This window comes from Nannospalax galili, unplaced genomic scaffold (genome assembly GCF_000622305.1).
Source record: "Nannospalax galili isolate Female #2095 unplaced genomic scaffold, S.galili_v1.0 scaffold1353, whole genome shotgun sequence".
NCBI lineage: Eukaryota > Metazoa > Chordata > Mammalia > Rodentia > Spalacidae > Nannospalax > Nannospalax galili.
In genome coordinates, this window is record NW_008333501.1 from 1263249 (window position 1) to 1288790 (window position 25542).

General features: G+C 39.0%; 1 protein-coding gene across 4 annotated transcripts in view; it reads left to right on the forward strand.

Moving 5' to 3' along the window:
- The window catches only part of Cyld (CYLD lysine 63 deubiquitinase), a 70016-nt gene extending 48271 nt beyond the window's left edge, over positions 1 to 21745 (forward strand). For 3 of the 4 annotated variants that reach the window (XM_008828312.3, XM_008828316.3, XM_008828313.3), the window contains 11 exons: positions 2592 to 2971; positions 4025 to 4190; positions 5210 to 5351; positions 6504 to 6626; positions 9306 to 9397; positions 10163 to 10229; positions 15206 to 15338; positions 16194 to 16302; positions 17405 to 17523; positions 17815 to 18031; positions 19320 to 21745. In XM_008828312.3, the coding sequence (XP_008826534.1) occupies positions 2592 to 2971; positions 4025 to 4190; positions 5210 to 5351; positions 6504 to 6626; positions 9306 to 9397; positions 10163 to 10229; positions 15206 to 15338; positions 16194 to 16302; positions 17405 to 17523; positions 17815 to 18031; positions 19320 to 19504 (1733 nt within the window). In that variant the 3' untranslated portion in view covers positions 19505 to 21745. The remainder of the gene's footprint in view (positions 1 to 2591; positions 2972 to 4024; positions 4191 to 5209; positions 5352 to 6503; positions 6627 to 9305; positions 9398 to 10162; positions 10230 to 15205; positions 15339 to 16193; positions 16303 to 17404; positions 17524 to 17814; positions 18032 to 19319) is intronic. The other variant, XM_029561213.1, reaches the window with a different exon arrangement.
- Positions 21746 to 25542: the final 3797 nt, after the last annotated feature.

The window sequence follows — 25542 nt, forward strand, 5'->3', positions numbered from 1 at the left end:
ATTGTGTGATTTCCTTCACTCAACATTAAGATTCATGAAAAGCTTCTGCATATAATTATAATTTATTATTTTCATTGATTTTCCATGATATAAATATACCATAATTTAATTATCTAGTTTACCAGTGGAAAGTGTTTGGAATGTTTTTGTTTCTTACTCTCATTAATAGCTTTGCTGTTAACATTCTTGCATATGTCCAGGGTATGTTACTAGGAGTGCTCTTATTGGGATCTGTGATAATAAATACACATCTTTCCTTTTTGAAATAATGCCAGACTATTTCTCAACATAGTTATACTAATTTACACACTTAGTCCATTTGGGCTACTCTAACAGTATTCCATAGACTGAGTAGCTTGTGAACATAACTTATTTTTCAGCTCTGGAGGTTTGGAAGTCTAAGACTTGATATTTTCAAGGACTCATTTCCTGATTCATACAACATCCTTCTTGACAGAAGAGCAAAGTTCTCTGAGTGACCCTGTATGTGAGGATACTCATTAGTCACATTCATGAGGGTTCCATCCTCAGATCCTAATCCCGTTCCATAGACCTCACCTTCTAATGTAATCACATTGGAGAGTAAGTTTCAACATAAGAAATTTTAGGGGAGTCTATAGCATATTGCCATGAGAATTTTATAAGAGCATCAATTAATCCTTATTCTTATGAACAGTTATTTTTCTAAGAGCTGCAATTTATTTTAGTATTGGCAATGTTTTTATTTATTTTATTGATTAAATTTATTCTTTGACCACTTTATACATGTATAGAGTATGTTCTGTTTACTTTCACCCCCTGCCTTCTCTTCCTCTCACAGCTGCCATTTTCTCTACTCCCTCCTCCCTACAGATCCTTTTTCCACATTCATGCCTTTTTGTTTTGTTTTGTGATCCACTGACTTTAACTAGGACCATCTGTATATCCACTGAGCGTGGTGGGCTCACCATGTGGCATATAACTGAAGCCAGTGACTGTCCCTTCCCCCAGAATCTGTCAGTTACCAGTAGTTCAGCAGGGAGGGGTAGGGTCCCATGAACCTCTGCCCAGTCCAAGCATGGCAACTGACAGGCCCAGTGCAGGCAACCACAGCTGCTGTGAGTTCATATTTGCCATGGCTATGTCATGATTCGAGAGTTTTCTCCTCATCTTCCCGCTCTTCTTTCTATTCCCTCATCTGCAGTGTTCCCTGAGCCTCAGAAGTGGTGGTGTCAGTGTCCTGTTTAGGGCTAAGCTCTCAACAGCCGTATTTTCTAAGCATCATGAGCAGCCACAAGTCTCTACGAAGAGAGGCTTCTCTGAGGCAGGATGAGAGTAGCATGAACACGTAACTTTTGAAATGCTATCTCATGCTGTTCATTGATTGCATTGATCTGTCTAGTAGGGAAGGCAAGGGTTTTTTACACTGATTTATTAGTTATTTGAGTTTCTTCTGTGAATTACCTTTTCAAGTCCCCCCCCCCCCCCAGTTTTCTTGGTTTAAAGCCCTTTTTCAAGTTCTAATCTTTTATGAGCAAAATGTATTGCAAATATTTTCTCCTTGTGGATCTATGACTCCTCTTAATAAACAAGTGCTTAATTTTACTGAGATCATCTTTACAATATTTTCCATAAATCTTCCATAAAATCGTAAAGAACATTCTTCTGTATTATCCTCCAGAAATTTATAGTTTGCCCATCACATTTGTTTTCATGCTGCCTGGAGCTAATTTTGTGCAGAGTATGAATAGGACTCCAGTTGGGTGAATTTTTTTTTGTTTTGTTTTGCATTTCTGGTTACTGAATTTAGGGTCTCATTATGCTAGGCCAGCACTCTACCATTGAGCTATATTCCCAGTCCCAGTACAGTGTTGTAAAGCATGTGGATTATTGATTATCTCCACACTATCAAGGTCGTTCTTTCCCCCCGAGAAGCAGTGTGTGCCTGCCAGCTGCGTCAGTCATCTTCAGGAAACAGCTTTTGATCCTTGTCTTTACTGGAGGTTTGATTTCTTGAGTTATTTTCTTTGTGTTTATTTTGGCTTCAAGCTTCTTTATTCTGTTTTGTTTCTCTTTCATTAGTTTTTGTTGTTTATTCTGTTTTTCTGGCATCCTAAGTTATATGCCGAGTTAATATATAGCTTTTATTTTTTCTAAAATAAGCTGTCCATAAATTACTTTCTAAAAGTTACTTACCTGTTTTCCAAAAATGTTCTTTATTCTTTGGTTTTTCTCTTTTTTAAATTTATTTTTAAAACTTGTTTTTTTTTCCTTTGATTCATTAGTTACTCTGAATTTGTTCATAATTTTTATGTCTGTTTATACTGATTTCTAACTTAATCATATTCTAGGTAAAGAATATGACAGTCATAGTTGCTTTTTTTTAAAAAATTTAAACAATTGGGTGCCATTTACTAAGACAAAAAAGTTTGGAGGTAGAGAAGAGAAACAAGAACATTATTTTAGAGCCATTAAATTTGCCATACCTGTGAGAATCCTAGCAGAGAGGTCTTCTGGTCAGTTAGACTAGCTCTGTGTATTAATTTTTAGTGATAAAAGGTATATTTAATGTTCTTGAATAACTTTTTCTAATTAGGAACAATTTTTCATAGTTGCAGAAGACCCTGCAAAGTCACTTACAGAGCTATCTCCAGACTTTGGACATTCGTCACCTCCACCGCAACCTCCTTCCATGAACTCCTTGTCTTCTGAGAACAGATTTCACTCTCTACCCTTCAGCTTGACAAAGATGCCCAATACCAATGGCAGCATTGCTCACAGTCCGCTGTCACTGTCAGTGCAGTCTGTGATGGGAGAGCTGAACAGTGCACCTGTCCCGGAGAGTCCGCCCTTGCCCATCTCTTCTGGTAACACACATGGTCTAGAGGTGGGCTCACTGGCTGAAGTGAAAGAGAACCCTCCTTTCTATGGAGTGATCCGTTGGATTGGCCAGCCACCAGGACTTAATGAAGTGCTAGCTGGACTGGAACTGGTAATTTAACTTGACCCTAAAACTACATGAGACTTTGTCTAGATTTTTCCCCATTGTATATTTTCTTGGGGAATCATTGTATTTTTCAAAAAAGCCATCTGTAGAGAAAAATTTTATTTCCATGCTGCCTAACTTCACCCTTTGTCACTCCTTAAGCTTCTGACTCACTTCTTCCTGATATTAGTTTATCTGTGAGCAAGGAATAAAACTTTTAGGCTAGAATATTTAGGTATTAAATAGAATGCAGGAAAGAAAGCAATTCTGTTATCAGCTTTTCTTTTTATTCCTCAGCCTCCTTCTCCCACCACAATCAGTGATGGTGATTGACTTTAAAATGAGAGATCTTTGGTAGAGGGGAAGGCTTTCCTGTTGGAGATTAGAAAAGCATATTGTGTGATGTTTCATTATCAGGAAAGGGGGAGTTTGAATCAATTTAGCTATTATTTAAATATATTTATTTCTTCAAATTTGTTTTTCATGCTGGTGATTTTAATTGAAAGGACTAGTTAAAATAATTTACCTCTTCCTAGCCTTTTATTTATTTATTCATTTTTCTGAGACAGCATTTCACTATCTAATCCTGACTACCTGGAACTCTCTGTGCATAGATCAGGCTGGCCTTGACCTCACAGAGTTCTTGGCCTTGAACTCACTCCACCTTGAACTCACTAGCCTTGAACTCATTCCACCTGTCTCTGCCTCCCGAGTGCTGGCATTAAAAGCATGTGCCACCATGCCCAGCTGCCTTTTTTTTTTCCCTTTGGTGTTAATACTTGTGGAAATGGTGCAGGGAAAGCCAGTTAACCAGGGAAGTCATATATTTTGAAAGGAAATATATCAAGTACCTCTTGGTGCGCTAAGGAGTCATTTTCTTAAATCATTAGCTGAGGGCTGAAGCTCCAGCTACTTTCTTTTTCTTGATGCCATTCTATTTAGTACAGGTTTGAAGAAGCAATTCAGAGAAAGGGGAAAGTGGAAACTTGGGTTCAGTAGTCCTGTGGCTCTGCCTTTGAGAGGTACTGTGTAATGAATACGGAAGCCTTTCTTTTTCAGGAAGATGAATGTGCAGGCTGTACAGACGGAACCTTCAAGGGTACGAGGTATTTCACCTGTGCTCTGAAGAAGGCACTGTTTGTGAAACTGAAGAGCTGCAGACCTGACTCTAGGTTTGCATCCTTGCAGCCTGTTTCCAATCAGATTGAACGGTGTAACTCTTTAGGTACTTGGACACTTTTCATTTATTTACCCATTTGGAATGACTCTATTTCATGTTGCTTTGCTTTATCTGATGGTGACAGTGTTTCAATTATTTTCCTGCCAATGTTCATGTTTCTAAGTCAGTAAAGATTGTTACTTGAGGCATAAGAAGGTTATCCTAAAAGGAGATGTTTTGAGAAAGTATTAATCAGAAAGTTTTCTTTCTTCTTCTTCTTCTTTTTTTTTTTTTTTTTTTTTTTTTTTTTTGTCTTTTTGAGACAGGGTCTCCCTGTAGCTCCAGCTGTCCTGGATTCACTCTGGAGACCAGGCTGGCCTCTAACTCACAGAGATCCGCCTGCCTTTGCCTCCTGAGTGATGGGATTAAAGGCGTGTGATCTAAAAAGGGAAAAATAGGGGGATGTTTTTCTCTTCCTTGTGACATTTCTCTTCCTTATAGACATTTATTTCCACAATAGGGAGGTAGAAATAGAAATACTGGCCATTTATTGCCATTGATTTCCCCAATATCTTAAGAATCTCAATCAGAGATACTCTATAAAGAAATCTGATAGCCTTGGGACACGAACAACTTGATAGATGGAGGACAGCTCTTTCATCACCTGTCATCATGGTCCTCATGCTGGCCCTTCCCATTTCTGAACAGTGGCGTGAAGCAGCTTGAGAGTCAGGCAGGTAAAAACAGGAAAGCTGTCTTTATGAAAAACACTTTTCTTAATGTTAAGGACTACTTCAGAGTTTTTTGTTTTCTTTTTACACTTGAAAATGAAACATTTTGGATAAATAACAAAATATCTATTTTACAGATGCTTTTTACACATGACTTAATTTTCTCAAGTGTTTTTTAAATTGTGGAGGAAGTGATGTTGAAAATGAACATTAGCATTTTTTATAATCCAAGATGACTAGTAGTTAACTAAAGGTTGAGAATTTTTGCATGAAATATCAAAATATATTTTGAATGAAGGAATGTATATGAGAATATATGCTATAATAGTTTAAAAGATTCTTTTCATTTTTCAGCATTTGGAGGCTACTTAAGTGAAGTAGTAGAAGAAAACACTCCACCAAAAATGGAAAAAGAAGGTTTAGAGATAATGATTGGAAAGAAGAAAGGGATCCAAGGTCATTACAATTCCTGCTATTTAGACTCAACCTTATTCTGGTAAGTTCAGAGTTCCTGAGTAGGAATAGAGAGTGCCCTGTGTCAGGGAGTGGTACAAGTGTGTGTGTGTGTGTGTGTGTGTGTGTGTGTGTGTGTGTGTGTGTGTGTGTGTGTGTGTATGTGTATTAAAGGAAGTGCCAGCTGCCTTTGAGGAGAGAAACTAGGTGATTGTGGGGTAAGAAAGGTCAGGAGATTTACTCATTGGAAGCTATGGAATTTTGGCTCTTGTTCCTATATCCCCATAGTTACTATAAAAATAATGCAGTGAATTATAGGTAAGAGGTATAGGGATACATGTGGAACAGATCTACTGAGGGCATCTGTGTGAATGTAGTGCCACTGCACACATGCCAAGTAATATGACTTGCAATAAGGCGTTGGCTGATGTGTGCTGCATTTGTTTTAGTGGGTGGAGATGATTGTAAAGATACTATGTTTTTAAAAATTATTTTCCATGAAATCACTATTTTCCCAAAGTGGAACAACTTACTATGATAAGAGTCATTAGGCTTTGAAGATTGAATCAAGGATCTCAGTTAAACTGAGTAGATCTGCCTGCTCTGCACCACTATGTCATGAGTTAAGTTTAACAGGAGAAGACAGAATAAAAGTGGTAGGCCATTTTTTTGGGAGAATACTTTTGTGTTGATAAAAATAAGTCTCATAGCTTTGATATAATATTCCTTAGATTTCCTGGTAAAACTCTATATTAGCCAAATGTTGTTTTCTTTGGTACCAGCAGCTTTCTGTTGTTAGTCACTCACAAGTTGTTTTAAAGAAATGTCTTTGGTAAACAGGGGAGCAAGAAATATATTGACACATGATTTCCAAATTCTTAAGCTGTCTGTGTGTAGTGTGACTTTGCTTTCTAAGCTCTCTTTCAGCTTTTGCAAACTAGTTTTCTTAAATTTTCTAGCATATTTTTAGACCTTCACACCATTGGTTTACTGTCACAGTCTCCGTGTTAGTAACCTTCACCAGGAGGGTTTCTGGGCCCTGATGACTGAAGCATGGGGCCTCTGCACTCTCTAACCATAGGGATTCTTACGTGGCTTCCATACTCCGCTTCTTTTCCTTTTCTGACTCCTTTTAGAATCTGTTTCTCAATTAATATGTTTATAACATGAGGAAAAATATTCTTTTATTTTGCAGCTTATTTGCTTTTAGCTCTGCTCTGGACACTGTGTTACTTAGACCCAAAGAAAAGAATGATGTAGAATATTATAGTGAGACTCAAGAGCTTCTAAGGACAGAGATCGTTAATCCTCTGAGAATGTAAGTAGATAAGCTGTATTATGCCTTTAGTTGCTGTTCTGTTTGCTATTTCCTTGCATAGTAACTAACTTATGCTTTGTGCTCATATAATAAGAAGTGAGTATAAATTAGTTCTTATAAAATATTTTTCAAAACTGTTAGTTTTGTACTTCTTTTGTTTACTTAATTTCTTAAGTCTGGCCAGTTTATAGAACATAGTATATTCCATGAAATGATGTAAACCATTTTGGCACTATGTATTTGTACAAGTTAGTAATTCACTCTATTAGAAACAGATAAAGTATACTTTAGTAACTTTTTTTTTTGTTTTGAGACAGGGTCTCCCTGTAGCCCCAGCTGGCCTGGAACTCACTATGTAGACCAGGCTGGCCTCAATCTCAGAGATCCTCCTGCCTCTGCCTCCAGAGTGCTAGGATTAAAGGCCTGTGCCACCATGCCTGGCAGTAACATATTTTTTTATTTAATATTTTTATTTTTATGGGTGTGAGTGTTATGCCTGCATGTATGTAGGTGCACCATGTGTGCAATCCCCACAGAGGCCAGAAGAGGGTATCAGATCCCCTGGAGTTGGAAGTTAGGGGTGATAATGTTAGTTGCCATGTGGGGGCTGGGAACTGAACCTGGGACCTCTCCAAGAGCAGCCAGTGTTCTTAACTGCTGAGCCATCTCTTCAACCCCAGTAATATGTTGGCTCCTTTACTGAGGTCAGTCTTTCTCTGTTTTCTAGTTTAAGAATTATAAATATGGTTGTTACTTATTTTTTGCCTTAGCAGGCAGTTTGTAATGGTATAAACATAGGTGACAGAAGACCATGTGGCAAAGACTTTGATATGTGATGATGCTATATGAAAACACTACATGTAGTAATCAAGAATTAATTAAGGCTATTGATGATAAAATAAATTTGGTTTGGAATACAGAGAGCAAGCTATGCAATTTAAAGTTCATATGATAAATTTTAAGTTTTGTTGGTAAAAAAAAGGACAAGAAATCAGGTGAGGGGATTATTAAGGGGGAGTTCAGATAGGGGAAAGAGTCATGAAATTCTAAAAAATTCAATAAAATATTAAAAAATAAAACTCATAACTCTAAAACTAAAAAAAATTAAATGTATTTTCCTATTTAACAATGAAAACAAAAAATAACTTGATATAAAGATTTTGACAAAAATAGCAAGATACTGGGACTGGAGAGATGGCTCAGCAGTTAAGAGCACTAGCTGCTTTTGCAGAGGACCCAGGTTCAGTTCCCAGCACCACATGGTGGCTAACAACCACCCCTAATTCCAACTCCAGGGGATTTGATGCCCTCTTCTGACCTCTGAGGGCATTGTGCAACATGAATGCATTTATATACATGTAGATACTACACTACACATTAAAAATAAAATAGCAAGATACTGAAATACAAGCATTCCAGATGACTTGCTGTTTTACATAACTCAGAAAGTAAATTATCTTACCCTTTGTTTTGGTTTTCACTTTATTTTGCCTTATCAATTTTTTTTTTTTTTTTTTGAGACAGGGTCTCCCTGTAACCCCAGCTGGCCTAGAACTCACTGTAGAGACCAGAGTGGCCTCCAGTCTCACAGAGATCCACCTGCCTCTGGGATTAAAGGCCAGCACCACCACATCTGGCTTATGCAAATTTTAAGCAAACTTTCAGATTTTTTTTCTCCATGTAAATGACACTAGAACAATACAAGTCAAATCTCAACTCTAAGGCATATTACCGCACCCCTTTTTCTAAAACACCATGAATGCATTAATAAGCATTCTGTTTGCATACTGTTGCCCAACCAGTTTAGAATCATAGTTCATCCAGTTAATTGTGCTGTCTTACCCTGTCCATACTAAGGTACTTGTTAGATGCTGGCCTGTGAGATCAAGATGTATCTTGCTAGGTGTGATATATATGCCTGTAATTCCAGTATTTGATCACTCAGGAAGCTGAGGCAAGATCACTTCTGTGAGATGAGGCACAAGCCCACAAACTTTTCCTGTCATTTCCTGTGTTTGCTACACTCATATCTGTTGTTTGGACTGAGATGCGCTTTCACTATTGAATTCTCAAAGACAGAGACAGCCTTTTTTTTTTTTTTTTCAAATCTTACTCCTTTAGGTTATAATGTAAATGGTAGGTGCACAGTGTATGCTGATTGCAAAGAGCTAATGAGTGAGTGAATAGCCAGTATAAGAAGATTGGGTGTTTCTTACTTGCCCTTCCTTAGCCCACGTTGGCCCCTAAGGTTCTTGTCTGAAGCCATTTTTGAGCTAGGATTTTGTCAGTGATTGAGTTTATTGAGTGTGTCCTGTATTCAAGGAAAGATGAAAGAAAATAGTATAAATTATGTTGACTGGTTTGATTGCGACTTTAGATTTCCAATATCTCATCAATTCCCTTTTCCATAGTCCTTAGCCTTTGGTATTAAAAGGACTTTCTTGAAATTGTATATCTTATTTTATAAAGTAATAAAATGCTTATGCTTTAATATCATAAGCATATATTTTTCACTAAGGCTTTAAAATATTTAAAAATTATATTAGTATATCATAGCTATTTTAAGGTGTTTAGTAGTGTCTAGAGCAATTCTGGTTCAGCTTTTACTTTTCAAACTTTAGTAAGAAGCATTTAATTATACTTTGCTAGTGTCAGTTAATTATTTTTTTTAATTAACAGATATGGATATGTGTGTGCCACAAAAATTATGAAACTGAGGAAAATACTTGAAAAAGTTGAGGCTGCATCAGGATTTACCTCTGAAGAAAAAGGTTGCCCTCTTAATTTATAGTACATGCATTGAAAATAACAAGAAAGCAGGTTATTTTGCAACATGCTAAATTATTTCCTGAAATGTGCCTGTATAGTTTGGGGATTTAATTTAATTTAATCACCTAAAAATGAGTGTGATGTGAGGTAATGAGATCCTTAAGAAGCTGGCTGGTTCTGCTCTTTCAGGTGGCTCTGTGGAGCATTCTTTCCTTTCTGTCCAGCAATGACATTCTGCCTTGCTCCTTGTTCTGAGTCACTCACGTTCTCCAACCTGGTCTTTCTTATTGTAAAAGGAGCTACAGAAGATCTGACTTAGGGTTACATCTGTGCTCACTGTTTCAGTCTATTCACAGCTAATGAATTTACTCAAAAATTCAACTTCTGACTTTAAATTTGTTGACTGTATACTATAACCTTGATATTTAGAGACATGATGATTACTTAAACAGCAAGGAAATGTAGGGCATATTTCAGGTTTTATTCTACTTAAACCCAATAAGAGAAAAATTATTTCACTCTGTGTGGATGATTATATTCTTTTAAAGATGATACAAAATTAAAATGTAACATTTTATCATAACCTTTACATATATTTTATAGTTTTTCTTTGTCAGGAAAGCTTCAAAACTATACTTTTAATTGAAAATGTTATAACACTGAATAAGTGACATTTAGTTCCGTGTAGAAGTGTGGCTGCTATAAAGAACAGAATGGTTTAAAATTTTTGCCTGTTTTTTATTTGATTTTTTTTTCTTTTCTCCTAGATCCAGAAGAATTCTTAAATATCTTGTTCCATGATATTCTAAGGGTTGAGCCATTGTTAAAAATAAGGTAATTCTCGAATTGTCATAGAGGCATTGGAAAGTGGACCTTTCTCTTTCCCACCTCCATCATTCAATAGGAATGAGTACCTTGCCAATGACTGCACATATTATCTGAGTTCTTAATTAAGCTATATAAGTATAAATGTAAGTTTTTACTAGTTACTGCTCTCTCTCTAATATTACACTTAACTTGAAGAATACAGGTGAACTTGTACTTTTAATCAACCTTAAAATAATAAATACTCTTAAAATTTATTTTCTTTTAAAATGGAGTATGAGTATTTTTGGAAGTTCAATTAATGAACTTTTCAAGACAATCTCATTCTAATATAATCAAAAACTATGAGAGCATTATTTTTGACTGCCCGTCACCAACAGAGCTTAGTTAGACTTCCATTTGAACCTCGACCTTTTCCTTTTCCCCGTGTTGAAGGAATCCTGTGAGATTAATGCAATATAGTTCTTAGTGAGATGTTTTTGAATGTTGGAGCTTCACAGGTGGTTTGAGTGTTCCTGAATAGTACATCATTCATCATTTTAGCTTGGGATTTTTTTTTAAAAATCTTAGTCGTGTACTATCACTTCCTTAAAAGCTCATCATTGATGAGTTCTTACCTCTGTGCCTAAGTGATGCTGTTTGAAACTAGTGTTCAAGTGATGTGTGGGAAAAGGAATGCAGGCAGGAAAGTGCCACAGCTAAAGTCTGAGAATTTCTGTGAATTCCTGTGAGATGACATGATCCATCAGGTATAACAGTTATGTATGTACCTACAAAATTATAGAGAATTATCTAAAAACTACTAGAATTACCAAATTATTTATAATTTATCCATGTAAAAATAATCATGGGCAAATTAGCAACATTTTTGTATGCCTTCAAGCATATATGAAAGGGGAATATTTTATGTTTCAGGAAAGAAAAATACTAAGTAATCAATTTTATTAAGATGGAGTTTCTAAAAATTTACCTAGAGACAGGCATGATCATGCACACCTTTAATCCCAGAACTTGGGAGCCATAGGTAGGTGGATCTTACTGGATTGGAGGCCCACTGGTCTATATAGCAAGTGCCAGGCCAGCTAGGGCTACAGAGAGACCCTGTCTCACAAAGACAAACAAAACGAAACAACAACAACAAAAAAAAACCTTATGTACAACCAAAAGGTGATTTGATTAATTAATGAGAAATAGTGTGGTTTAGGTAGGAAAATTAAATAACTTAAAGATACTATTATTTTACAAAATAATTTGCACATTAGCAAGATCTTAACCTATTTTTGAAACGCAAAATGATTTTAGAGTTTTCTACAAAATAAGGTAGTGAAAGTTTCTTTTATTTGAAAGATGAGGTCTATTATAATTTATAAAGGCAGAGCAATAGGCATTAAAATAGTATATAATTAGAAGTATTGATAAATAGAATTGAATAGCAAGCTCAGGAGTGTTTAAAGTATCTTAGAATTCAGCCTTCAGACATAAATGGGAAAGAAAAAATATCTTAATATAAGACATCTAGCAGATAGCTGTGGGAAAATGCTTAGTTTTGTTTTCTGACTTTTTAAAGAGCGGAACAAATATAAATGAACATTTATTAAAGAAAACTGAGAAAGAACTCCTGAGAGTGGGAGGGACTTCAATGAAGGAATACCCTGTTTTTACCTTTTAAAGAAATAAATTGCAGATACGTAAATTAGTTGTTTATATCCTTAAGTTTTTTTTTTTTTTTCCTAGCCTACCCATACCTAAGTGATACCAAACTCCCCAGGCTTAATATAGGTTGAATACTGCAGTGAGTCTCAGACAGGTCTGGCATTGCTCACACTAAGGTCTTGTGGAGTTTGGGATGGGCTCTGGGCAGTTCTTATATTCCAAGGAATATACCCCCGCCCCAGAAGCAACCACTGTCTAAAGACTGTTAGGTTAGTCTCCCTCCCCTAAAGTGTCATTTCTCTCTTGAACTTGCTCTCCCCCATACACCTGTTTGTTTTCTGAGAGGTCAGCTGACAGAATCAATAGAAAATTGAGTACCCTTACAAGTGAGAAGTGAGAACAGCTCAGAAGAGGTAGTAGGAAACTTTTAAATGATCAAAAAGACAAAAGAAAGACTAAGACCAATGGAGGACAAAGTAGATTTGACCAACTAAATCAAATAAGCAGGCAAAAGTCGAGGGAGGGGTCTCAGTCAAGAGGGTGCAGTGGGAGAGGAGCTTGCTCACTAGAAGCTGGAACTGAGGAAGTGGCACTAATGGAGCCCAAAAGTAAAGAGAGGGTGGGACATGGAGGGTAGATTATAACCAAGTTCCTCAAGGAGATGCTGAGAGAGCAGGAAGAAGCAGTGTTGATGAGATTTTGAGAATTTTGATAGTCTTAATTCTAAGAATAAAAATGTATGGAATTCCCAAAGAACCAAGACTAAATTACCACTCAGAGACTTACTTAAAAACCACCAACAATGATGGTAATGAGGATGACTAGCTACACGTGCAACATTAAAGAGGAAGTGAAACTAAAGCCATTATCAAGAGAGAATGTGATTGGAGGTGGGCAACATGTGGAATAATGTTAGCAGTCAAGAAGCAAAGATAAGGGGATTTCAGATTGTGTGAGTGAAACATCTGAAACATGGTCTGGCTTCTTTTTTTTTTAATGGAAGGAAAGGTTTACTTTGGCTCATAGTTTGAGGCTACAGTCTGTCATGGTGGGGAAGCCGTGATGTCAGGAGCATGAGGCAGCTGGTTTCACACTGCATTTCAGTCAGGAAGCAGAGGGAGATGAATGCTGGTGCTCAAATCACTTTCTTCTTTTTATTCAATCTGGGACCCCAACCCATGGAATGGTGCTGCCCACATTTAGGGTGGATCTTCTACCTCAGTAAGTACACCACATGTATTCTTGATACCTAGGGAGGCCAGAAGAGGTCATTGGATCCCCTGGAACTGAAGTTCTAGATGGTTGATGAGCAGTGCACCATGTGGGTACACTTGTATTGTGTAGTGCCTGTGGAGGTCAGAAGAAGGTGTTGGATCCCCAGGGACTGGAGTTAGGATGATTGTTAGCTGCCATGTGGGTGTTGGTAACTGAACCCTAGTCTTCTTCAAGAGCAGGAAGTGTTCTTAACCTCTGATCCATCTCTCCATCCCCCAAGCATATCATTTGTAAGTTGTTACAACCTTTCATCATTTGTCCCTTTAGACTCATGGCCATCTTAGAATGCACATATATCCAGTCCCACTTCAAAAGTCTCCATAATCCTAACAGTTCTAACACTTTTTAAAAGCGTAAGTGCAGAGTCTCTTCTGAGACTTAGGTAGTCTTATAACTGTGACGCGCTGCAAAATCAATAAACAAGTTTCATACTTGTAATATGCAGTGGTGAATACTCTTCATTCCAAAAGGGAAGAATGAGAGCATAGCAAAGAAATATTGACGAAAATAAGACTGAAACCCAGTAGTATGAACACTGGAGTTAGGCTGCCCAGGCCCTGTACCCTAGATGATTCCATCATGAGTCCCAGACACCCAACATGGAGCTGTAGGATTCGGGTATTCTTAGGTGGGCAATGTCATATCTGCATTATATTTAATCTACTGAGTAACTCAGATATATATATATATAAATAGAAGTTCACAAATCCATGTTTTTATATTCATATTTGTAAAGTGTGGGTGCCATTATCTTTGAAAGTTGCCAAGTTTGTATTCTTGTGCCCTTGGAGTGTCCTCAGCTGAGGTTGGGGCTTCTTCTACACTTCTCCATTCCTATGCTACGTTTTTTTCAGGCTTGAGCTTGCATGGGTCTTATGCATGCTGCTACCATTGCTGTGAGTTCATATGAATAACTTCCTAGCTGTCTGGAAAACTCTGTTTCCTTGTGGTCATCTACCACCTCTGGCTCTTACAATCTTTCTTCCTCCTCTTCAACAATGGTCCCTGAGCCTTGGATGGCAGAGATTTGATATAGGTGTCCTACTCAGGGATAAGCACTCCTTTTATTCTCTGCAATTTGTCCAGTTATGGCTTTCTGTGTTAATCATCATCTGTTGCATGAGGAAGCTTTGCTGGTGAGAGTTGGGAGATGCATTAATATTCTTTCTGTTCCCTGTTCTACTGTTCCCTAAGCCTTCAGTGTAGTAGTTGCATTGTAGATGTGTCAGTTATGGCTAGGCACCTCACAGACATTTATTCTCTGCGTTTGACCAGTTGTGGAACTTTGTAATAGTCTCCATCTGTTGCAAAAAGAAACTTCTTTGGTGAGTGGTGAGAGGTACACATGTCTGTAAATATAAGGATACATATTTAGAATACAGTAAGAAATTATGCTGGTTTAAGGATCTGATAAAAAGGGTTTTCTTTAGGATTTATGACCCCTCTAGCCATGTGTATTTGGCTATGTTTACAGTACCACACATGAGTTCCCTCCCATCGAGCAGGCCTGTCCAATTTGACAGCTGTTGATTAACCTCAAGATAAAAGTGCTATTACTTGCTGGGCTGGTCATTGTTGTGCTTCATAGACTTTAAAGCTGGGTGGAATCATTGATTGGTTTTATCTCTTAGCAGTTTGCATAGTATCTTTTGATACTGTGGGAGCTAATTTCAGGGAGGAGGCTTCTAGGTCAGTTCTAGCTCCATTGCTCCAAGTCTTGTGTCCAAAGTATGTCCTGTCTTCAGCAATAGGATCTTACCTTCAAGTTCTGGGAGGCAATCAAAGGCTATGACAATAGCCGATGTTATTTTGGGAGTCACCACGAGAACTTTTAAATAAGTTACAATAAAGCAAGAAACCATTTATCTGATTTTCTGCATAAGTACATTTAGTTATTTCATGTGAATCATTGTCTTCTGTGTCCTGGTACTTGGACTATCCAAAGCTGCATTTCAGTGTCATGGCTTTGTATTCTCAGATCCTGCTGGGACAGCCTCACATTCTGACTTAAGCACTTAATAGCAACCTTACATGTGTTTCTTTCTGCATGCTCTTAGATCAGCGGGTCAAAAAGTTCAAGACTGTAACTTCTATCAAATTTTTATGGAAAAAAATGAGAAAGTTGGAGTTCCAACAATTCAGCAGTTATTAGAATGGTCTTTTATCAACAGTAACCTGAAATTTGCTGAGGTTAGTGATATTTACTGGGTTTTTTTGTTGTTGTTTTGTTTCTTAGCAGTGCTAAGGGTTAAACCCAAGATTTTTGCACAAACTTTACAACTCTCAGTGCTCTCCCACTGAAGCACACACAAACTACACAAACACACACATACAAACACACATACACACACATACACACATACATACATACACATAAACACACATACACACATATACACACATATACACACACACCTGTGTTCCACCTTTGTCCTTCTTATATAAAGTACCTTAGACTTTTGGATTTGGATTTCCAAAGAAAACAAACTAATTTGAAACTTGAAGACTTTTAAAGTATCTTACTTCCAAAGATATATATCTAAATGTATCAAAGGTAATCTTTTCTCCATTTAAGAGATAAAATGTCAGTAAATTTATCTGTATTGGTTTGTTAATGAACAAATGATGCAAATTTTCTTTTTTACTGTTTATTGAGTGTCTGTCATTTTAGTAGTACATGCTTGTGGTTTGTTTTTATCATGTTCATCTGCGGTGAGTTTTGGTAAAACTTCAGTGACCAGTTATTTATTTGCTGATGGATAAAGAGTAGCATCTTCTGTGATGAGGTAGTTTGCTGCTGCTCTGGTCCACGTTGCACATTCATGTGTGAGCCTTTTCACAGGCCACTAGCACTGTGATGAAAACTGCTGCTTGACTTAACAGCCATAACTATTTCAGTATCACAGGAAAACATTTTTTTAGCTCTTCTTCCCTCAGTGCTGGGGTATTGTGCATGCTAGGTGAGCACTCTGCCACTGAACTGAATCCCTAACCCTAGTGCCCCAGGACTTTGATTTCTAAAAATATGTATCTTTTGTTTTAAAGGCACCATCATGTTTGATTATTCAGATGCCTCGATTTGGAAAAGACTTTAAACTATTTAAAAAAATTTTTCCCTCTCTGGAATTAAATATAACAGATTTACTTGAAGACAGTAAGTATACAATATTTTTAGCTTACTTTGTTTATTAGAAATAGTCTTCCTGGTCTCTTCATTGGTTGTGGATATAATACTTCTGGTAGGCAATTCAGTAGCCAAAGAGCCTGGACATATCAAGCCAATAATTTGAGTTCTGGGAATTTATTCTGAAAAAAATAGAAATAAATCTTTTTTTATGCAGAAATACTTTTCTTATAACTAAGAAATTAGAGCTGGTCACATGCGCCTTTAACCCCAGTACTCAGGAGGCAGAGGCAGGCAGATTTCTGTGAGATCAAGGCCAACCTGGTCTACATAGTTCCAGGCAGGCTGGGGCTAGGGAGACCCTGTCTAAAACAAACAAACAGACAAACAAAAAAGGAAAGAAATTAGAGGCAATTAAATGTTAATGAGAGGGATGTGGTTGAATGAATTATATATCTGTAAATAAAACTACTACTGCTCACGTTCATGGTTTTGAAGATAATGTTTATGAAAATAGTCATGATGCCATAGCATTGGAAAGGCAAGTACATGCATGGGCTATGCAAGAGAAGCTTGATACAGATACATGTGCCTGTATGTGCAGACACAAGCACAGGTAAAAAGATGTGAAGATAAAGTTCAGAGTATTGACAGTGATTGTCTTTGCTGACTAAAATCATACCTGCTATCAATTTTCTTTATGCTTTCTTTACTTTGGACATTTTATAATCAGTGAAAATTCTAGAATAGGCTATCAAAACTAGTTATTTGAAGAAAATACCGTTAAAGATATTCCAAATCTAAGAAAATCCAACTGAAAGTTTAAGAGGATCAGAGAGGGTTGGACTTTATTTTTGTTTGTTTTATTGAGACAGGGTCTCCCTGTAGCCACAGCTGTCCTGGAGCTTACTATGTAGACCAGGCTGGCCTCAATGTCACAGAGATCGCTTGCCTCTGTCTCCTGGGTGCTGGGATCAAAGGTGTGCACCACTACACCCAGTCAGACTTAAAAAAAGTAAATAAAGCCCTGAATACTCTGCTTTTACACAAACTTTACAAAAACTTAACTTTTCTTTTTAATGGAAGAACGTGTGTTTAAACTCCCCCTCCTTCCCCTCTGCACACATTTCAGCTCCCAGGCAGTGCCGGATCTGTGGGGGACTTGCAATGTATGAGTGCAGAGAATGCTATGATGACCCAGACATCTCAGCAGGGAAGATCAAACAGTTCTGTAAGACCTGCAACACTCAGGTAATCCGCCCCCACCTAATGGATGAACTCTGTGCAAGAGTAAGTTTTTGGTGGTTGAAAACATTGCAGAGTTTAAAAAGTCACTGAAAATCATAATTCACTTTAAAAATTCATAATAAAATGTTATTGCTTGTGCCTCTTCTATTGGTTTGATAAGCGTCTGTGAGACACTTTGTTGCTGTGTATGAGAGAAGTCTTCAGTGATAGTTCTTGGGGTCTCCCACTTGAAACATCATGTTCTGCTCAGCTCTGCTCATTCATGGCATAGCCCCTCTTCATCATCTATTTTAGGTCCACCTTCATCCCAAGAGGCTGAATCATACATATAACCCAGTGTCACTCCCCAAAGACTTACCTGACTGGGACTGGCGACATGGCTGCATCCCCTGTCAGAAGATGGAATTATTTGCTGTTCTCTGCATAGAAACAAGCCACTATGTTGCTTTTGTGAAGTACGGGAAGGATGACTCTGCATGGCTCTTCTTCGACAGTATGGCTGATCGAGATGGTATTTAAAATCTCTTCTTCTGTATCCAGCAGCCTTTTAGCTTGGAGTGGGATGGTTCCTAGTGAGATAGCTTGTTTAGAATAATAAGATATTTTGTGAGAAAAACCCCTTTAGGAGTATCATGGTGATACGACTTACATCTTCAAATAAATTGACAGCTCTACAATTAAAGAATCTTGGACAGTTGTGGTCGTACATGCCCATAATTCTAGCTCTTGGGAGGTGCAGGAAGGACGCTTGTGAGTTGGAGAACCTGTCTCAGCTTGCTCCCACCTCAAAAAGAAAAGGGGGGACAGAGTGATGGAGGGGAGAGGGGGAAAGAGAGAAAAGAATCCTAAAAATTCTTATTTTAAAGCTGAGAGAGTTTTTGTTGCACTTCTTGTTTTTGTGTAAGCCATAGGAGCCATTTATTAAGCACCTATATGTCGAGCTCTTTGGGAATACATTTATCTTGGAATGATTCCTATTTTTATGTTGTTAAAGTTGAAGTTCAAGGGGGCTAAGATTGTATGGTTTATGTCGAACTCAGGCTTTCTGATCTTACACATTGTATTTCAGGAAGAAACGTATGCCTGATCTGTTTTAGAAAGCTTAGTCGTTACTTAATACACACGCTTGCGTGCCAGGGACTCAAGAGGTCTTGGTAGTGAAGTGCTTATCATGCCCAATTTCCCTTTAGCCATTCTTTCAAACCCTAGTCTCCAAGGTTTTCTGATGTGGCTGCCTAACAACCTCATGCCACCCCCAGTGGCAGCCTCTGGACCAGAGGCCAAGCTCTAGACCACATCTTCTCAGTATCTTCTCAGCTCCCAGATGCCTGAGGGGTGCAGCAAACCCCTCCTGTGTCTCTGCCCCAACCCTAGTTAGCATTAGCAGCATGCATTTGGGAAAGCAGCTGGGAGAGCTAAACCAGAAAGGCTTCCTTAGAATTAGAGCATCAGAGCATCTTCACACAGTCTGATCATCAGTGTGTAAAACAAACCATGTACAAGTATGTTTTTAAAACTTTGGGAAATGTTGTGGTGTGCATGTTACCAGATTTTCTCAGAATTAGACATTCTTATGGAAAAGAGTACTTGCCTGCTAGAACCCTTTCAGAAGACAAGGAATGAAAAATTTGATGAATTAAAGGAGACTGTAATTCTAGAAACCAGAAGTGAAACCAAGTCTTCACAATATGAGAGTTAGCCTTCACTGAACTCTAGGACTGAAATTGTTCTGGTGGGACAGGGTGCCAAGATGGTTTAGATGTTCCCTGCCCTAAAGAGAGCTCTCCTCTTCTCTCTAGGCGGTCAGAATGGCTTCAACATTCCACAAGTGACGCCCTGCCCAGAGGTGGGAGAGTACTTGAAGATGTCTCTGGAGGACCTGCATTCCCTGGACTCCAGAAGAATTCAAGGCTGTGCACGAAGACTTCTTTGTGATGCGTACATGTGCATGTACCAGAGTCCAACCATGAGCTTGTACAAATAACTGGGTCACCTGAGAGGCGCATGGACTGAGCATAGAGCTCAGAGTTGTGTTTTCCCCCAGCTGGTGGTTCGTCTAGTGCCCATTGCCGGCAATGGGTGTCTTTGTAGTGATGGCCCTTCAGCAAAGGATTCCTGTGTTTCCAAACAAATTGCTTTTGTGTTTCTGAAATATTTAATAAGAAGCCTTTTGCACTCTAGAAAGTACGTCTGTGTTGTTTTTTTAAAAAGTCTAAATGAAGTTCTTAATACCTGAAGCTTTAAGTTAAGTGCATTGATTATATGATATTTTTGGAAGCATACAATTTTAATTGTGATGTTTAAAACCTCTTTTGGTCCGTTGAGAATGTAAATAAATATTTCTTCTTTATGGACCAAGGATATGAAATCATTTTTCTTTTGTAGCTAATGGTTGCTTTGAGGAAGAAATAACTTGGTTTTACACTGAGTCTACCTTTAATCCAGTTGTTCAAGGTGTACTGAGTTTGACTTGTTAATTTTTTCCTATATAGTGCTGATCTCCTGCATGTCTGTGATCTGCTGAGATTCTGTGTTTCTGCAGCAGTAGTCAGAAAATACTGAAATTCCTTTAATAGTGTTGTTTTCTATTTGTTTTGGCTTTGAGATAAATGAGTGATTCTGTCATAAAATGTCCATTTTTGATGTAATCTTATTGGAGGATTAAGGTACTTAGCACTTAAACCTAAGTCATAGTAACAACTCAGTCATAGTAACAACTGTTACCTAGCGGGTTTTTTGTAGGGGTTCTAACTATTTTGAGGAACAAGGCACAGTAATTTATGAAGTGATTGGAGTGATGAGTAAATAATATATTCTTACACAAATATATAGTCCTTAAGAAAATTCGGCATATAGACATTACTAACATTTCCCTGAAGAGATGGATTACATATTTAAAGCTCTCATTTTAAAAACTTTATTTTTAATTTATTTTAAACAAACCTCTCTTAATTTAAATAGCTTGAGATTTTGTTTGTCAGTGAGCCTTACACCCATTGGCATCAGTTTTGTTTCACTTGAGATAATGATCACTCTGAATCAGGTTCACTACAGGACAGCTAGTGACAACTGCACCCTCCTGAGTGAAGACTTAGGAATGGACATTGTCTTAGGGCCTGCCTGGAGCGTGCATAGACTCTGGAGTATAAATGTCAGTGCTATGGGATGCATGTTCTCTGAGTGTTGTTTTGTGGTGTGGTTGTCTTTCTGGACTAAATTTTCAGCTTTGCAGAAAGACAGAAAAGATGTTATATGTGTAGCATATGACTTTATAAATATTTAATGTCAAAAAGAGAGTCTTTATAAGCCCTGAAGTTATTTTTTTAAGACACTTTTACTCCTTGGTTTTATCATTCCATTTACTAGTATGTATCAGCTTTATAAATCGTAAGGCACCAAAGCTCCCCCATCTTGTAACCTTTTCACTTTTGCAATGGAAAGATACATACATTCTGCACAGAGTTTGCTGTAGCTGAATGCCCAGGCTGGGTTGGGAGGCCATGGCTGGCTTTGCCTCCATCACCCTGGGACAGGTGAGGATGGGGAGCATCAGGTCTGGGTGGTGTCCTAGCTCTGATCACCCAGAGTTCAGTTGCCCTGTAATAAGTATGTGCTGACTGAGTTCATTCGTGTGTCTTTAAAATGTTGACTGAAGAATGATCAGGAATCTGTGTATAGTCAAGACTGGATTTAACAGTGGAAGGGGAGTGAGAGAAGGCAGTTCCTTTACTGTAAAAATGGAAACAGAATCCGTGCTGGGGGATATAACCATTTGGCTTCCAGAGTAGAAGACTCAAAGATTGTTCAGCAAATGGTTCCAGAGTTTTGGGCATGGAACTTTCTTTTTAATGAGCAGGACCTTGTCTGTAAACGATCCTCAGCAATATTTCTCCAGGTAGCACTTTGTAGTCAGGGAGGGATCACACTTTAAAGAGCCCAGCTCCTGTGGCTGGGGAGGCCTGAGAACCACAGGCCAGCTGGGAACTTCTCTCCCCTATCCCTTCTCATCATTCTGAATAGTCGCTCCTCATTCCTTGTTCCAACAGAGCCTGGTTTGCCAAGGAGGTGGCAGGGCTGGACTGCATGGCACACATGGTCCATGTGCCCGTTGATTTAATCTGTAGTCCTGTTTTCGTAATACTTCCCTTTTGGCTTCTTAAGTGTTTTGATTGTTCTTTTTCTGATTTGTAGCTACAAAGGGAAAATATATGAAATCATATTTATTCTTCCACCGTGAAAAAAATCTACCTATGATGTATGTATGGCGATGGAAAAGAGAAGGGGGGAGTTTGAAAGAGAGAGAGAAGGAGAGAGAGAGGTAGAAAAAGCATTGAAAAACAGTAACAAAAATCTATGTGACATAACTGTTGCAGTCGTGGATTTTCTCCTCAGAATAGTTTGTTTTTATTGTACATTTCCCAAATGCTTAGGTAAATGGCCAGCCACATCATACCTTAGGTTCATGTATTTCTTACAGACACTCTCTTGAGAACAAAGGATGACATAGCGTTTAATCTTATGAAGCTTATCAACTTTGTTTGTCTGAATGTGGCATCTTCATAAATTTAGGCGTTTATGACCTCCCCAGCTGGATCTTGGAATCCAGCTAGATAATTTCGCATCTATTTGGATGGTCCTACACTGAGATGGGTATGTAAACTGTGGTGTCCAACTAGGTTGAGTAACTGCCGACAGGCATCTATTGGACATTTATTTGGTGCCTACGATGTGTCACAGGCCTGGTGCCTGTTCTTGCAGCTTACCACCCAATTTCAGCAACAGAACATCTCAGTGCTTCCTTAGCCTAGGAGTGGATGACGGGCCTCCTGGGGGACACTGTGAAAAGCAGCGAAGTGTAACAGGGAAGGAGAGGACAAGGGACAGAAACCAGGGTGTCCTTTGTTACTTGCTCTGTAGCCTCAGATGACATCTTGATTTTCTGCGCTCTAATTTCTTCCTCTACATATTGAGGATTAAACTATTAAGTTTTACAGGAAGAAAAGAAAACCAATATGTATTTTAAGGCCCCAGGCATACCTGCTGGATCTGATTTCCTACTGGAGGTAGGAAACCTCAAGTCAATAGAACCCAGTGACGAGCAAGCGTGAAATGGAGGAGCTGGAAGGCCTTGTGACCCCTTCTGTTCTTTCAGTATTCAATGATGCTCTTGTAATCACCATTCTGTTACTGTGTAGGTGGGTGTTTACTATGTGTCTATCTGTGTTTACATACAAACTTGTAAGCAGTGTGTTTTGGTATGTGTACCTTAGGCCTCTGTTTCCTAAAGGCGTTGTGGTCTTTGGAACATAAGTCAGTCTTAAGAGGATATTTCCTTCCATTCTATTTCTACAGGGAAAATTGAGGCTCTGGGAGCCAGAGAAATAGACAAAATTCTCATGCAAATCTGTGGAAAAAAAATCACTTAATTTTTATCTACTACTTGATGGTGAAAATTTTAAAATTACATGGAAAGATTTTTTTTCTGGGACAACAGGTCCTCCTGCCATAAATAGGATATTCTTCTTAAAGGAGTCATGAGGCCTGCAATGAAAAACGGGAACACCTTCCTTAGGCCTGGCGATTCCAGCCCCAACCTCATTTCTCCGTCAGTTAAAATAGTCCTTCAGTTCCCTAATGCAGTTGGGTGGGCAGACAAGAGTGGACTCGTGAGTAAAGGGGGAGGGGAGGGGCGAGGAGCTGAGTCCCTCAGGGTAGAGGTCAGGGCCCACAGGAAGGTGTTGCTTCTGTGGCTCCTGGGATTGGCCCTTTTGTCAAAGGTATCAGAGTGAGGCTTCTTTTGGGGAGTTAGCCTTGCCCTTGTCTGAGCTTCTGTCAGTGTCTTCCCAAATGTGGGAAGGGATGGGATTCGAGATCATCTTTTTAAAATTCTAAATCCTCCAGTAGCTAAAGCTAAAGGCTTTCTCTTGAGTCCAAAAACAGTGACAGAAAGCTGAGCACAGAGATGCAGGAGCAGTGAGGGGTGGGGATAGACCTTTCCCGATGGCCCCACGTGGCGGTGCCTGGACTCAAGTGCCCTGGGCTTCTAACCTGTCTGACCCTTTGTCCTGTCAGTTATCACAGTTTTGCCTCATTGTAACCCTCATTCCTCTTCCTGAACAGTTCAGGGAGAAGAACTGTCCATGGATGAATTGCCCTTATGGGCACCATGGGCGCCATGGGCTTCAGCACAATTCTCTTGTGCTTTTAAACACCACCCACTTTTACGTTTTATTTATTCTAGGGGGATTATACTCAGCTCTCTTTAGTTTTACATTATGAAATGGCCTTGTACTGTGGAATGCTAACTCTGGAAAGTAAGCATCATACTGTAAAGATTCATTTGACAAATCCCACTGGAATTCCCAGGGATACGTGGTTATTGGCAGACTGATGCATAGGAGTACATTTTGTACTACATTTCCATTTCTGGTATCATGTTCCACATTTTTGCCTGAAGAACACCCTATGTTTATGAAAACATGAATAACATCACAAACACTCCCTTACTATCAGAATGCTCTGATTTAGCCTTAATTTTATTAAACTTTTTAGAGACGAATGAAGTGCTGCTGTGGAATGAAATGTACTATATATTTCTGTATCATTAAAATGAAATTTTTATGGTTATTTTCTCCTTGGCTTCTTTAGGGGAAGCGTCTCCGGGTTATGGGAATATAGGAGTTGGGTCTTTACAACTTCTCCAGTGTTTTCAGTGTGCTGGTTGTACAAGATGCCTGAGCCAAACGGATGCCATCTCCAGGAGTTCTGCTGTGTCCACTTGCAAAAGATGGTCACAGCTGGGCTTGTTGACTGTCAACCTCCCCTCATAGGAGGGGCAGGGAGGGTCCTGAGACCATCACCCAAGCATCCAGCCACTCTTCCCAGCCAGTTGTGGCCAATTTGGTCCTAATTGCTAGTGGCCTGGGGGAAAGGCTAGTATATTTAGGCTGGGGAAGACTGAGGGAGGGGCTCTATTTATGTGGCTAAGGAGAAGTCTTATCCTTGCTGGGTGAAGACTTTCCAGTGCAGCCTTGGGGGAAGGGGAACACCCTTCACCCCTCACCCATTGCTCCGTGAGTAAGCCCAGGAAACTCAGTTGTTCCCCAGAGTGCACTTTGGTGGAATCAGTAGTGGGACCAAGGGAGGAGGGGGTGGCCGTTATTTACATCTCCCTCAGGGAGGAAATTTACCAAGAAGGAGCCAGGAAAGAAGTGCCCTCTGGGGTGATGCTGTCCACATCCATCTCCACCAAGTTTCCACAGCATTGCAATTCTAGGAAACCTCGTGCTTGTATTGGATCAAGGGGATGTGCCAAGGTGTCATGAGGCTGTGGGCCATAGCTTGGCTTCTATCCACTCTGGTCCTGAGAACAGCTTGGTTCCAGTCTCTAAGATACTCCAACCACAGGTTGGTCCTCTGAGCTGCTGCTTTACCTGTAGATGTGGCCCAGAACTATTCACTATAGAAGGTGTGTTCTGAGCCCAACAGCTGCCAAGTATGCAGGTGTTTGTAATACCCGGGGAGTGATCACAAATTTTACTCCGATTTTTTTAGGTAACAAAATATATGACAAATCTTCCTTGGAGGTAAGGCTCTAGCAGGTAGGGAACACACAAAGAGGGAAGCTAGAATGCTCTGACTTTACTATATTGGTGTTCTAGTACATTCAAGGTTTCTGTTTAAAGAAAACAGATGAATGGACATGTTGATAACAAAACAGGCCATTCAGTGCCACCACTTTTCCTTGTTGAATCCAAAGGTTGGCATACATTTTCATAGATCCCATTCATATTGCTTCTGGACATACCGGTGTGACAGTCAGTGCACTGCCTATTAGATTGGGACAGTCAGGTAAAAACCAGTCCCTGCTGAGGAGAACTGATAGAACTGGAGGATCTCTGGTCTCACCCTGGGCCTCTTGCTCCCTGACACATCATCCATTAGAACCTGAAGGATGAGGTGCACTGCCCAGGCAGAGTAAGGGCCCTGCATTGGGCTGGCAGGTTGGACCTCCATGGGGAT